Source organism: Panthera tigris, chromosome F2 (genome assembly GCF_018350195.1).
Source record: "Panthera tigris isolate Pti1 chromosome F2, P.tigris_Pti1_mat1.1, whole genome shotgun sequence".
NCBI lineage: Eukaryota > Metazoa > Chordata > Mammalia > Carnivora > Felidae > Panthera > Panthera tigris.
Genome location: NC_056676.1, coordinates 51,399,887 through 51,415,778, shown reverse-complemented (window position 1 = coordinate 51,415,778; position 15,892 = coordinate 51,399,887). Strand labels below are relative to the sequence as shown.

Genomic DNA, 15,892 nt, shown 5'->3' with positions numbered 1-15,892 from the left:
TTCAAGCAGTTGATGTCAATAATTTAAAATGTAAATGTCAAATCGTGATATTTCAGTAATAAAGCATGATTAAAAATTCTTACCTTGCCAGTGGTAATATATTTGCAATTAATTTTAAGAAATTTCTCAGTAAATGCTTCTTCCTCCTCAGAAGTTGAAGATACAACTCGTGCAGGTCGAATACCAGTAAGAGTAGATAAGGGAGTTGCTTCTTTTGGGTGGACTACATCAGGATTCTTTAAAAAAATAAATAAAAGCACTTCAGAGAACTAAAAACAAATTAGCACATTACTAAAGCCAAATGAATAGCTTTCCCTAATTCTCATCACATTTTGGAGGTTAGCTCAAAATATTCTCATTTAAAAAAAATATACAGGAAATAGCACTGTTTTCACATTCAGTAAAGGTTTCTCACAGCTTAAACTTACATTTTCAATGATTTCTTAATGGGTTATATATTTATGAATCATCTGGAAAATGTAGGAAAACTACATCTCTTGTACCTTCATACCACACACACATGCACGCACGCACACACGCACGCACACATTCAGTTGTTCCTGAGACCATTTAATATATCCCTCAGGTGTTGGGAGCAGAGAAAAAATGGGAGTGCTTGTCTATGATACATAGGAACTCAGCCAAAACCATTCGCTGGAAGAGCCTTTTAAAATATTAAGCTACAAAGAGTTTATCAATGCCATTCTACAAGGTATTAGTATTATAAAGTAATATTAAGTAATTAGATCACAGATTCTTAACTCTTTTAGTCCACGGACCATTCTCATAGTGAAGCCTACCTAAGGGCCTTCTTTTCAGAATGTTTTTTTCAATGCTTAAAATATAGGACTACAAAGAAAAACAATTATATTGAAACACAATTATCAAAACATATTTTAAGACTGGATATATATTTTTAACATAATAGTTATGTATACATAATTGATACATAAATGCTTCCTTATTAAACATGAAATAATAAAACCTAGTGTCGACGCTGATAATTACAATTTTGAACTAGATGGCTATAAACAATATTTCCAATATCTATAACACTAAAGTGATTTGAAAATATCTGTGAATTGTATTGGAGACACAGGCATGCACAGTGCTACCCTACAGTTTGCTTACAGTCTTAATTTAAAAAATATATTTCAGTTAAAATTGTCTATATCCAAGTTCAGAGACTCCTTAGAACTCATGGTTCCTCCCAAAGTTCAACACTGTGTACAATGTAGGAAGGCTAGACAAATGTTCTTTATTCTTTGTTTTAAATACCTCCAGAGGCACTTTACACTTCCTGAATTAACGCACAGTGTCTTGTAGAACAGTTTTCATAGGAGCAAGGTTCTTCAGAAGTTTGGGCTAAAATTAGGCACTTCGTAACTAATACCCAATAGGTTTGACTTGGCCTTTTGAAAAAATAGCCTCCTCTTCAATCTCAAAGACTCTGAAATACTTGAAAAGCACTCTCAAATTTTAACATTACTTTTTCCGCTTCAATAAATGGATTTAACTCCTTAAGTCTATATGAGGATAAAATTTTAGATTCCCTTTTTGAATTTCATATCTCTCTCCTAATATGCTGGGGTGAAATCTCTACCATTTGGGCAGATACTCGACATACATTTTTTGAAGGAAGATCAGTACAGAATGCTGCAAAATAACTATATTTAATATGTTATGATCACATTTTTGAAAACCTAAAATAGAATTAGACTTTAACAGCTGCATAACACTATTCAATCATTAATATCCATTAACAAAGTTCTCAATCTTTTTATTTTGTGATACAAACTAATCAAATATACACTCATTGAAAAAGGGATATTAGTAATAATATTGGATATTTATGATTATTTGTTACATTTAATGGCTATATGAGCCATTTAATCTTCAAATCATTGATATGGGTATATACTATTACCTTAATTTTAAAGGAAACTTATGGTTAACCAAGTTCAGTAACTTTCCCAATAAGTAAGATGAAGCTAATATGTAAACCCAACTTGTCAACACACGAACTAGTAAGCTTAACTGCAATACTATACACCTTCCCTTTCAAATATTCTGAACAACTGATACATGTGCACCGGGGGAAAAAAAACCAACTCCAGAGCCATTGGAAAGCCCCTTGCAGGCTGGCACAAAACTATCAACAAATTTATGGTTGTTCAGTGACTGCCAAATCCAGCTGACAACATTACCTACTATGTAACCATATCATTCACAAAAACTATAATCAAGAAACACTGTCAAATGCTTTCCTTATATGAAGATATATCTCATTGAACATGATCTGTTAGGTTCCCTCAAAGTCTCAAATTCTATATCTACAGCAATCCCGATTTGTCAATGCAATCCTATTAAAAAGAATATATAGATTGGCTTAGTAAATGTTCAAAGTATAGCACATAAGAGTACATTTCTTTAAAAAAAAAAAAAAGCAACATTCAGAGGAATTGTAATTAGATCTCATAATAACTTACATACATGTACATTACCCAAATGATCAGTATCTCTATGTAGCTGGTTTTGACTGGTATTTACAGATTCTGATTCTTAATGCAGTGAGTTGGAAGCTCATCAGGGCTTTGTGAAGTTTCTTTGTGCAATTCTGTTTTAGCCACTAGGGATAGAAAGGTCCTTAAAAGTAAAGAGTATAAACATCTATCTACTGAGCCTCAATCATTGCCCCGAATATTCAAATGTGCAAAAAGCAAAGCATTGCTAGACCAAGTGAACCGAAAAGGTTGACTTATGGTCATATTTTTTTGTACAATACGATTAAATATTACACATTTTGATATTCCAGCTATAAAGTGGTAATAAAGAATATGAGCTCTGGATCAGACTACTTGGTTTGGAATCCTAACTCAGCTACTAGCTAACCGAAGGACCTCAGACACAAATTACTTAACATCTCTCCCTCAGTTTCCTTATATGTAAAATAAACACTGTTATTGGTCAGGTACCAGAAGAAGCTGGTGGCATATCAACTTGAGTTAATTTAGAGAGTTTAAAAATGGAACTATTTACAAAAGTATTATGCAGCGTATATGAACAACAGAGGCTTCCTTATCATCCATAGGCCTAAAAAGGTTAAGGGGAGAAACAGATACCTACAGAGGGATCTGTGGAAAGGGTTGTCTGATGAGATGAGAGGTTGGAGAATGCAGCCACTCTGAAGTGACCTTGTAGGGAGGGAGTTAGGAGAATAAATATGCCCCTTTCTCACTTCTTTCATCTTATCTTCTGCCAATGTTCTCGAAAAACCAAAACCAGGAAAAGCAGGTCTAGGGAGCCTGCTGATATAGTCTAAAGCCCAAAAGAGGATAGAAAAGGATGCAGAATTGGTCCAGAAGAAAAAAAAAAAAAAACAAAAAAAAAAACCAAAAAAAAAACCCAGCCAGGCCAAGTTGAGGTTGGGAATAAATGACAATACTTACTGACACATGGTAAATTTTAGCTATTTATTTTTTATTTACACTTAACATTGGTTCCACCCCTTTCCATGTTTCTTCACCAATATGTGAAGAAAAAAAAAATGTGAGAAAATTGTTTGACCCTGGAAATTCTCAAAGATAATATTTTTATGTGATAATTATTTAAAAAACCCACTGAGATCCTTTATACTAACAAAGCCAGGAACCTATCATTTTTAGCTTCATTGGTAAGCCACTAAACAGCTGAACATTCAGAAAACTACAGGTGATTATTAGAAATGTAAACTCTGACAATTTCTGGGAAAAACATGTGACAATAATACTAAATGAGTTGTATCTAATAAAACGTAAGATCCTTGCTTCTAAGGGACTTAGAATGGCAGACATAAATCCAATGATTATAATACAGAGCTATAAATACTTGAAATATATAGAAAGTTACATAGGAATATTATCTTGGGAGTCTAGTAATTAACATAGTTCTAGGTAAAAAAATACAGTTTATGAAATTGCCGTTCAAAATAATTATTTCTAACTATTGCCTATAATCAATAGGGAAAACTTCAAGAACTCAATGTTTCTTAACTCCCTCCTGGATCCATCCTAGAGAGAAAGAACTTATTCATTATGACCAGTTATATTAGAGGATACTTTTTGGGCATCTTTGACAGCAGTTGAGTCACTACAGATTAAAAGGTCATTCATATGCCTTTTTATTTTCTCCCTCTATTTCACTAGCATGGCAAAAGTGAGGAAGAGAGCATTTCACACAGGAGAAGGCCTGGCCTTGTTGCTCCCTTGAGTTTCAGCATTCTCTTCTTTCTGATCTTGTGCCTTTCAAGAAAGTCAGTTGGTAGGAAGATTCAGGTTAAGGATGAAGGACAGAAAAGGACCCCATAGACTTTTTGTCAGGCACAATGCTACAGTTGTTTCCACAATTTCGCTTTAGGCTTTGAAAAAGAAGGTAAATTAACCTAACGCTACATCTCCTTTGCTGCTGCACTCCTTGTGAGTACAGCTCTTTGTAAGTCTTATGGGAAAATAGCATGGCTATGTTCAAAAACATATTCTTAGATCATTTAGTCCAGCAATACCTACTCATTAGAACCTGACTTCCACATTCATCAACAGTGAAAAATAGAATATATTCCTTTCATGTGACTGCATTCTAAAGTACAGTGCTGTCATATTTATATAAATAAGATATCCAACAAATACATATTTGAAAATGACCCCACTTCTCTCTCTCTCTCTCACACACACACACACACACACACACAGAGTCCCTGGGCAAAGTAAAAAACACTTATCAATATATCATGTACTTTATTCCAAGAAAGAAGTGCAACCAGTTTAACAACAGAGGTTAGAAACCAATGTCTAATAATTTGTAGGCAAATTAACATTAATAATTTGTATTTTCTTACTCATAGGTCATTTGGTATCTTAAACTGTGAGTGCAAACTGGGCAGAGAAAAAAAGGATGTCTCCTAAAGCAGGCAAGGCAACACCAAAAAATCTCCCACAGGAATTTAGGCATTTAATATACGAGTAGCCTTTTATATATAACCATAATCTTTAAGCCATCATGAAAATGGGAAGTCATGATTAGTATGAATTTACAAAAAAAGGCACAAAAATATAATTCCTTTCAGAGAGATTTTAATCAAAATTATTAAATACCATTTGGTCCTTTAAAATTCATTTGTAAAATGTAACTTATATAGAACATTCCTTGAAAATGCTAGGTAAATCAATCCACTATTAATTGCTAAGAATACTTAGAAGAATGGTTAAATGACAAATTATTTAAATTTTTTTTAACATTTATTCATTTCTGAGAGACAGAGAGAGACACAGCATGATTAGGGGAGGGGCAGAGAGAGAGAGAGTGGGAGACACAGAATCTGAAGCAGGCTCCAGGTCTGAGCTGTCAGCACAGAGCCACTCACGATGCGAGTTCATGACCTGAGCTGAAGTTGGACGCCCAACCGACTGAGCCACCCAGGCACCCCAAGATGATAAATTATTTAAAACTGTTTATTTTTTAGAGAGTGCACATGTGTCGGTGAGAGACAAAGAGAGAGTGAGAGAGAGAATCCTGAGTAGGCTCTGTGCTCACGGAGCCTGCTTTGGATGTGGGGCTCAATCTCACGAACCGTGAGAAATCAAGAGTCAGATGCTTAACTGACGGAACCACACAGCTGCCCTGATAAATTATTCTTTAAAAGGCAGTGTGTCAAAAATAAACTCAAGTGTTCTAGGTAAATAAAAACAGTGACAGAAAACTGAAATAAAAATTAATTGGGCATGGACTTCCTATCATGAAATTGTCATGTATGTCAGGTAAAACTCCTTCTTTAAATTATTATATGGCATTTATAAGAGAGAGTTGATGAATATCTTTGGACTACCACCAATAACAACAGTGAGATAATTTAAGCTGTTTGGTTTAATAAGCATGTTCCCTTTAAGACCTGTTACGTAACAAAAAAACAAAACAAAACAAAAAAACAACTGTTATGTAACAGAATAAAAAGGTAAACTTTGGTTTTAACCATAGTCAAAGTAGAATAAAAAACAATGAAGATATATATATATATATATATATATACACACACACACACACAGTGAGATTTCTTCATAGTTATCTTTGAAAAGTAGGGACACTTACAGTGGCCTTATCAAATTCAGCCTCGGAAGATGTTGGTGACAGAGGACTTATGGGACTTAAAGATGGAGAGCTCTCAACACTGGATACATATTCAGGATCAGGAACATATAAAACCTGCAAGAAAACATTCAAATGAAGATTCACTCAAACTGAAATATTAACAACTGAATTGTGTTCTATAGGCAAGTACCATTAACGACCTTCACCAATAAACAGAAAATAAAAATATTCAGATTTAAAGAATATTTATTACAATAATTCTAACAACACAAAAAAAGATATTTATATTCTATTTAGACAAGTTTGATATAAATAGTGTCAAAGACAGGGTAGGGAAACAATAATTATCATATACTATGGGTGTTCCTCTTACAGGACAATTTGGTAACAGCTAACAAAATTTAAAATGCATGTATCATTTAACTCATCAATTTTACTTCTAGGACTTTACAGAAACTCCTGCATATATAAAAAAGAGCGAGATGTACAACAGTGTTCTCTACATCAATGTTTATAATAACAAAAGAGCTGAAACGGTGTAAAGTTACTGCATCTTGTTAATATGTCAATATAGTGCAACACTACCTACACATGAAAAAGTCTGAGGTGAAGCCACACTTAAATATTTTCTAAGAATCAAAGTTAAATTAAGACAAAAAGAAAAAAAGAGATAGAAAGGCTTCTGGAAGAGGATACAAACTGTAAATGTGGTTGCTTCTAGAAAAGGAAACTAGAAGTCGAAGATGGGATAACTTACCTTTAAAAATTTTTGAGTTTTTTATCATGTACATGCTATTGCTTTGAGTATTTTAGTAAGATAATTCACAATTATTTTCAATTTGTATTAAAAAAATTAATATGCATACAAATGACAATTTTCTCTTCTAGAGCCAATATGATTTGTTCAAAACATGCATAAAATTATTCCTAAAATTTCCATATTATTAACTATACTTCAATGGATAATTTCTGTCTTACTACTTAATGCTTCTAAGTACCAATCATTAAAAAAAAAGATACCTGTCCAGTAACAACTGCTCGGGAGAATAACTTATTTAATTGAACAAGCTCGTTGGGCGTTGTATCAAATTTCAGGGCTATACTATTCAAAGAATCCCTTGATTCAACCTGTTTAAAAGAAAAAATAAATTATTTGAATCTGTTAAAACAGAAAAGCTACAACCTGATGTTTAATACCATTAATATGTCTGTGTACCAAACTCACATTTGATTAACAAGTGGTATTTTCCATCTTTAGATATAGGATAACTTGAGAAATTTTGTGTTTTGTTAGCAGATGGTCTCAACCTATTATGATACAGTGTGTATGCTTTATCACAGTATATCATAATTATATGTGGGCCTCTACTGCAAGTAATTTCAAAATACACAATATAATTTACAAAACACAAATCATTTTTATTTCACAAAGGCTTTAAAAATGTACTATTCCTTTAAATAGTTTCTAACACGTATGGAACCTAGAAACATACAAATTTTATTTTAGCCAAGAATGTTTGTATTAAACTGAAAATACTGTATCTATATGTTTATATTAAACTGAAAATATTATACCTTTATGTTTATATTCTGCCATTTAAATATGCAAATTAGATAATATTTGAACCAAAATTTAGCAATCTACTTCTAAATCATTAGTATATTTCAATGATTGTATTTACAGAAATCTTAAGTCATGGGATTTTGCCAATTATCCTGAAAGAAAAAGTCATTTGATCAGTCAGTATATGCCTTTGGAGTCCTCTATACATAAGGCATTATAAGAGCTCTATAGGATAAAATTAAGCGTAACTAAGTGGTATTAGTGCACAAGGGATTTACAATATAGTTGAAAAATAAGAAAGACAAAAAAGGTTTCAAGAAAGATGAAGAGCAATTTAAATGAACCAAATATAACAGAAGTTCCGAGTATAGATAGTGCAACACATTTGCTACAAATTGTCCAAGGAAGACTTTATTAAAAAGATTTAAAAGCTAGATTTTGAAGAAGGAATAGGAATTTGAGAAGTAGAAGGAAAGAACATTCAAAGCGAAGAGAATAGGACACGGTCAGGAGACAGAAAAGTACAAAACACTTTTGTGTGATACTATTTCTTCCCCCTAAACCACCCAAAGAGTACACTATTGAGTTTAAGATTTTAGGAAGGTGAGTTACTAGAGTTAATTCTAAAAAAGGATGAGATTGAAAGGGCATTTAGAATTAGGCTGTAGAAAACTTTGAAAGTTAGGAAAAGTAGCTAGGTATATAACGTAAAAAAAAATAGCATGTATTTTTTTCTTTGATGGTTATATAAAACCAAATCTGTGACAAATACATTGGATAATAAACTAGTTCTGCTTCCTTCTGTGCAAACATTCTCATCTATGTAATGAGATGACCTATCACTTAGCCTATTGAGATGATATAGGCAGGTCTCTGTAAACAAATTATATTTTGCAGTAACATCTGTAAGTTTACAAAGTACTTTCATATAATCACATTTTATCCATACAATGATCCTTTTAGATGGGATGATGAACGTAATAAAAATCATCAATAATTATAAAACGAAGTAGCTACATGGCCTGAGTAGCAACAGGTCTAGGACTAATGAGATAAGAGAAGAAAAACCAATTTAACACTGCAGTAAATGAGGTTGAAAGTAATAAAAAATGTAAAGGACGAGATTAAGGTTTACAAGGTTTCCAACTAAGACTCACGAAAGCGCTCATGGATTGAATGAGGCTGCAATGGTGGTGGTGGTAGTAGCAGTAGTAGCAGGTCAGGGGAGCGAATGGTAATAAGCAATTGAGGTTGAATCCCAAAATTCCAACCTGGACGAATAACAAACTGAAGGGAAATGGAAACAAGAAAATGGAGCATTGGACAAGGATGGAGAAATTGGTGAGAGGTTTCCTACAGTGCGTTAAGTATAAAGTGACAGTGGGAAATACATGCATGTAGAAAGGCAGGAATAGAAAAAATTTGGGTTCTCACTCCACACATTTTTAAATTCCTTAAGATCTCCAGGTAATGGAATCTGTAAGTGGAAAAGTGAAAAGAAACATGGGACCACTTACATTTGGAATCAAGAAGAGCAGAAATAGCCAGTAAGAGATGGAAGATACAGTCAAAATAACAGCAATACCAGGGCAATGTGCAATTAGTTTCAAGCACAGAGAAAAAAAAAAGGGAGATATAATAAAAAAAAAAAAAGATGGGTGACCATCTTTCAGAATTATGAATGGCATACTCCTTAGACTGAAGACACACACTGAAGTAAAAATATGTCTGAATCTAGACTTATCACCGTGGTACTGCAGAACTGTAATGAAAAAAAAGGAAACTCCAAGAACAATCTTAAAACAAGACGACTGCCTAAAAATTAATAAAAAGGCAACAGAGGGACATAGGACACTGGATTACAATATGGAAAGTGTTGTGTGAGAAAAGAACTCTCAGCCTGATAATTAACAGACTGGTGAACTCCCAGGAATGAGGGTGCAGTGAAGACTTTGCAGACACTGTCTAATTATCCATTCCCAGATCCTCACTGAAAATAACTTAAAACAGAGGAAAATAAAATCAGAAGGAACAATGGGCAAAAAGCAACAAAGAAAAGGCCAGAGTTTGAGAATTAGAAAATTATTAGTGACCTTGGAAAAGGCTCTTTCATGATAAAGGTATACAAATATTAAGTTAACTAGGAATAAAATGATAATGTATAGCATTTTCACGGTCTACTTTGGATTCCTACTTAAAGTGATTTCACAATGAAAAACAGTATGTACGTGTGTATATGCAAATATATACACACATATACATATGCATGATTTTAATTTTAAAGCTACGATGCAATGATTAATATATAATACATTTAGGTGGTTTAAAATGTATTTAAGCTATATCATAAATATTTCAGAACAAATTTTGAGAGTACATTATATTAAAAGTTTTATTTTAAGAGAAATATAGGGAGAAATATATTTTCCTAAATATAAAAATCATGTCATATATTTTATATAAAGATGCTATATGAAAATTTCATAAAACTATAACAAGAATAGAATATAAGATAATAAAATCTTAGTTTTAGAAATACATTTCTTTCTTCTAGGATATGGCATAGGGAATAAACAAAGAACTTAAAAAACAAGGGGAAAAAGTCTAAACAAAGACCTGCAAAAGGATGTTTTATAACTTTTCTGGTTAATACTTGATTATTTCCAAAAGGTCACGTATAATGTTAAGACAAAATATAATTTCAAGTTTCAATTAACCTCCCCCCACAAAATAATGGTTCTTAAGTTAAATTTAACTTTGCTACAGATAACACAAGTTTTATTGAATTACAAGAAAAGAACGGTAAACTCCTAAAATTAAAAACAAACTAAACTTTCACAATTCTTCACAATCACACAATTACATGTATAGATAACATCGTATGTCTCATGCCTATAATCTTATGCCTGAATAAACACTAACAAATACATCAAATTACATAAACCATTATTTTACTGTTTGAACTTATTTTCTCCATTTCTCAATCATGCAGAGAAGGTACAAGCACACTGAAGTTTATAATATGCTTTAAGAAGAGATGCTTTCAATGGTAAAAGTACTTCTACCCTAAATACCTGGTTCTCAACTTTTTAAAAATACTTAAAGTCTCAAATCATCAATTATGCAATATATAGAAATAAAGTGTAACTCCAAGTTTTTGATAATTTCTTCAATTAAGGATTCATGGAAAATATTAAGATTCGAACCAAAACTGGAAGGCTTCATGATGATGCAAATACAGAAATTGTTTAAAATTTCTACTTTCTTAATACAGTTATAACATATTAGAAAAACACAAACAGTAACACAAAATTAAGGTCAGCTAAAATAATTGGCTTATAACATTATTAACATTAGCTAAATAAACAACATTTACACACAAGCCAATGAGCATTACACCACAGACTAAAGTTGATTTCTCACTTCAGTTTTCCTTGGTAACCAGAAATGTAAAAAGCTGACTGCAGGGAGATTTTGAAGGTCATTTTAAGAACACAGAAACAAGTTCCATTTCAAAGCTAAAGAAACTTAGCTATAAATCAGTGCAAATAATCATCATGTGAGAGGTTATTCTGGAAGATAAATATCAACTTATCTTTTAAGTATTCTATCTGCCCTTTTCATTATCATTAACACTGTTGGGAATATAATGAAGATCACATTTCTCAAAGAGTAAATATTTTCCTAAAGGCCTAATCTAATAAAAATTATTAGAACACAGGACCTTTGACTCCCTGTAAATTACCATCTACACTAAATTAAATTTGCTGGAATAACTGTCTTTTATCACACTTAATAAAATTTCTCTTTAAGGGAAAAAAAACCCTAAAATACAATTAAGATCTTAAACAGTATTATTAATAAAAGTTATTAAAACATGACTTTTGAAATAAGGCAATTTAACAACTTTTATCTTATTTATTACAGTATAAACAAAGAATGTCTTAGGTAACACTCTTACAAAGACAAATCAGCTTTTTTAAAAAAGTAACTTACAGTATACTCAATAGTTCCTTTAGGTTTCTGAAAAGACATTCGTCTCCCATCTTTCTTGTCTAAGGTCTTCTTTTGGCCAGTGTCTGAAAAAAAAAATGAGGTAAAATTCCTATTAAATTCATTTTCCAGGGGCGCCTGGGTGGCTCAGTCAGTTGAGCGTCCAACTTCAGCTCAGGTCATGATCTCGCAGTCCATGAGTTTGAGCCCTGCACTGGGCTCTGTGCTGACAGCTCAGAGCCTGAAACCTGCTTCATTCAGATTCTGTGACTCCTTCTCTCTCTGTACCTCCCCTGCTCACACTCTTGTCTCTCTCTCTCTCTCAAAAATAAATAAACATAAAAAAAAATAAATAAATAAATTCATTTTCCTTTCAGAATAATGTCAAGGACTGCTAACTAGAGCTCAGTGGGCAGTTATCTATTAGACTAACTACTAATACAGCTTGCTCCCTGGGATTCTCTGCTCTAAAGTGCGACCAACTGTCAAAAAAGAAAATGTATTCCTCCTTGCTTGCTTTAGGAGCCGACCAGTATGAGACACTATAATAACTGGAAGTCAATTCAAAACATAAGCAACTGTTAGCAGAAAGGATTATCAAATTTTACTGAAAACTAAATTATGGATTTCTTTCAACCAATCTAACTTAATTACAATAAACTATATTTGAGGATATATTATTATTATTACCAAACCAAGTCTGAAAAATGTAACAATCCTCACAGGAGAAAACAGCTCTACTTTTACAACCATAGTTAAAGATGGAGTCTTCTCTATTGAATTAAATTACTAAATTCCTTGTCTACAGACTATAAATTAAGATACCCTTTCATATATAAACACACTTTGTGCATTTCATTTCGATAAAGTATTTTTCACTTGCTTATCAAGACACTTCACTTGAACATGTCATTATTACCAAGATTACGGTATCTGTTTCAGTTTAAATTTTGCATTAGTGCTAACCTTCTCATCTATAGTTCATGTAACAACCATTACATTGAAATGATAAAATACCACTGTTACCGAAGTAATTTAAAATGATTTAAAATCAATCTCTAAAGAACAAAAAACTCAAAACTGAAAAAGATAGTGAATGGCAAAATGCTATAATATTCACCATCAACATTCTACAAGATTAAAATGATAGTTTTCAAAGAAAATTAGTTCTACCCAAACCCAAACAATCTAGAAAGTGTCTATTTGTTTTCCCTCTATCCAATCTTAGTTGAATTCTGACCATACTAGAGTTTGTTTATAGGTACCTAAGTAGCTCAGTTGGGCAAATGGTTCTAATAAAGCATTAATAATAAAAACGGTAAGTCTGAATCCCAAAAAAGTGCAGTTTCACAATGCCTGAAAAAGCTCTCCTAAAACCTTTCTGATCACCTAGGCTAACCCAAGTGTCTTTTATTAATCCCATAGCATATGTATGTCTCCTCCATAGCACCTGGCACAGTTTCAAGTTTCAATCTCTTTTTAATCCCTTCTACTAAATGGTAACCTACAAAATACTGAGCTTTTGTTCCACAATGCCTCTTCAGTGCCTAACAAAGGGCCTTACACGGCAAACCTCCAGTGTGAATGAACTACAACTTAAACTGTACCTTGAACTACCCCAATTCTCATAAAGTCATTAATTTCCCATAAAGAAAAACAGACAAAGAGTTATGGCTCATATATTACACCCCTAGGAGGGAATGGATTTTATATATACATACATACATATATATATATATATATATATATATGCATATTATACATACATACAGTTTGTGAGTTCAAGCCCTGCGTCTGGCTCTGTGCTGACCGCTCAGAACCTGGAGCCTGCTTCAGATTCTGTGTCTCCCTCTCTCTCTCTGCCCCTCCCCTGCTTGTGCTCTATCTCTGTCTCTCAAAAATAAACATTAAAAAAAATTTTTTTTAAATAAACATACAAAATTATTTTCAATCTAACTCATAACTAGAGAAATGTAAATTTAACCTACACTGAGATACCATTTCTCACCTATCAGACTGGTTAAAATTCAGAAGCCTGACCACACATTGTAGAAAAAGCAGCATTCTTGTATATTTATGGCAGGAATGTAAAATGAGAGGCTTCTGGGTGGCTCAATTGGTTAAGCGTCTGACTCTTAGGTCTTGGCTCAGGTCATGGTCTTGTGGTCATGAGATGGAGCCCCACATGGGGCTCTGTGCTGATAGTGTGAAGCCTGCTTGGGATTCTCTTCCTCTCTCTGCCCCTGCTCTGCTCGTGCTCACTTTCCCTCTCAAAATAAATAAAACATCCAATTAAAAAAAAATGAGTGCAAAATGATATAATGCTTATGAAAAAGTGTATTATTTTTGCTTATCCTATTTTTCTCTGCTGAATAACATATTTAAATTTCATTTTTCTTATAATAAAATATTAATCTATCTTAAATGTAAAACTATTTTAAAAGTTTTAAATAGTAATTTCTGCTCTTTAATAAACAGTAGAGGGAGCCAAAAACATTATCTTCATTTTGCCATTTAAACTTCTTAAGCAATGCAAAGTACAATTACAGATTACTTTTAACAAATAATATATATCTATCCTTAATCGATTTTAGGAATAACCATTCATCTACATTTACTTAGCTTAATAGAAGTTTTTCAGTTTGTGTTTCATAATATCCCAAGAGTTCATTAAACGTTTAATCACAATGAAGTTTACGATTGCTCTCATTTTCAAGAGTTCACCATGGAGAGCAGTTTAGAACAAGAAAACCAATGTACCAGCTTTCTATAAACTTTAAAACAAATTGAAAGTATCCACTTTAATAATTTAAATTACATATTTTTAATAATTTTTATTACAAACAGTTCTAAATTTTAATAACCAATATTAAAACATTTACTCATAAATATAAGTACCAGAGCACAACGAAACAAACTGATCATTCTCTTCTAACAATACAAAAACACAGTCACATAAGAACAACTGAGACTTGTAAATGACCATAGTTGTTACCTAGCCCAATCTCTTGTCAGGTAACTTCATAATATACTTTTTAAAGACAGTTGCCAGCATAAAAGAATCCAGAGAGGGAGTATGGAAAGAAGAGGTCCTAGTCTTCTTCCTCACAGAAGTTATTACACTTTAGAAATATATACATAGGGGCACCTGGGTAGCTCAGTCAGTTAAGCATCTGACTTCAGCTCAGGTCATGATCTCACGGTTTGTGAGTTCGAACCCCACATCAGGCTCTATCCTGACAGCTCAGAGCCTGGAGCCTGCTTCGGTATTCTGTTTCCCTCTCTCTCTGCCAGCACCACCCCCCCCAATCCCCACTTGCACATGGTCTCTCTCTCTCTCTCAAAAATAAACATTAAAAAAATTTAAAAATAATATATACATATTTGTGATTTAACAATCAAAATAATAATTAACATTTATCAAGTGCTTAGTATATGCCAGCCATTGTTCTAAGTACTTCATATTTATTACCTTATCTGATTCCTCAACCCTATAAAGTAGGTATCATTTTACAACGAAGAAACTGAGGCACATTATTGGTTATTGCAATTGGGAAAATGTTACTGGCATCTAGTGGGTACAGGCCATATACCCTGCTAAACATTGTGTGCTAAACAATGTATACCCCATTCCCCCTACAACAAAGAATTATCTTCCCAGAATGTCAGCACTATTAAGGTTGAAAAATCTTTCTATATACCCAGCACCTTATATGATGCCTGGCATACAGTAGGTGTTCAATAAAATCCTGGTATGTAAATGAATATATAAAACTTTCCCCAAGATAAAATTGTCTTGATAGAGTAAAAAAAGCAAGGGACTTAGATTTTACTCCATCATTACCAGAAGCAGACACATATATGTAATCTAGAATAAACACTCTTCTAAGCTAAATCCTACAAACTTCAATATTTTAATAGTTTGATCCAAAATATTTTATAACTTCTAATTTCTTTTGCTATTTAGAGAATGTGGTTTATTTTGCCAACCTATGACACTTTTCAGTTCTAGAATGTCCATTTTTCTTTTTTATAGTTTGTATCTTTCTACGAAATCCTCAACTAGCTCAAAATTCTCAACATAGCTGTTTTTTCAACACAGCTATTTTAAATCATAACTACAATTTCCAGAGTTCCTGTGAGTCTGTTTTTATTCACTGTTGTTTCTGAGATCTTGTCATGTGCCTAATTACATTTTGTGTGCTGCATACAGTT

General features: G+C 32.7%; 1 protein-coding gene across 8 annotated transcripts in view; it reads right to left on the bottom strand.

Moving 5' to 3' along the window:
- OXR1 (oxidation resistance 1) overlaps positions 1 to 15,892 on the bottom strand; it is a 363,189-nt gene that overhangs the window by 47,521 nt on the left and 299,776 nt on the right. For all 8 annotated transcript variants that reach the window (XM_042973624.1, XM_042973627.1, XM_042973626.1 and 5 more), the window contains 4 exons: positions 11,681 to 11,763; positions 7,141 to 7,248; positions 6,121 to 6,234; positions 84 to 236 (listed from right to left, as the gene is read on the bottom strand). In XM_042973624.1, the coding sequence (XP_042829558.1) occupies positions 84 to 236; positions 6,121 to 6,234; positions 7,141 to 7,248; positions 11,681 to 11,763 (458 nt within the window). The remainder of the gene's footprint in view (positions 1 to 83; positions 237 to 6,120; positions 6,235 to 7,140; positions 7,249 to 11,680; positions 11,764 to 15,892) is intronic.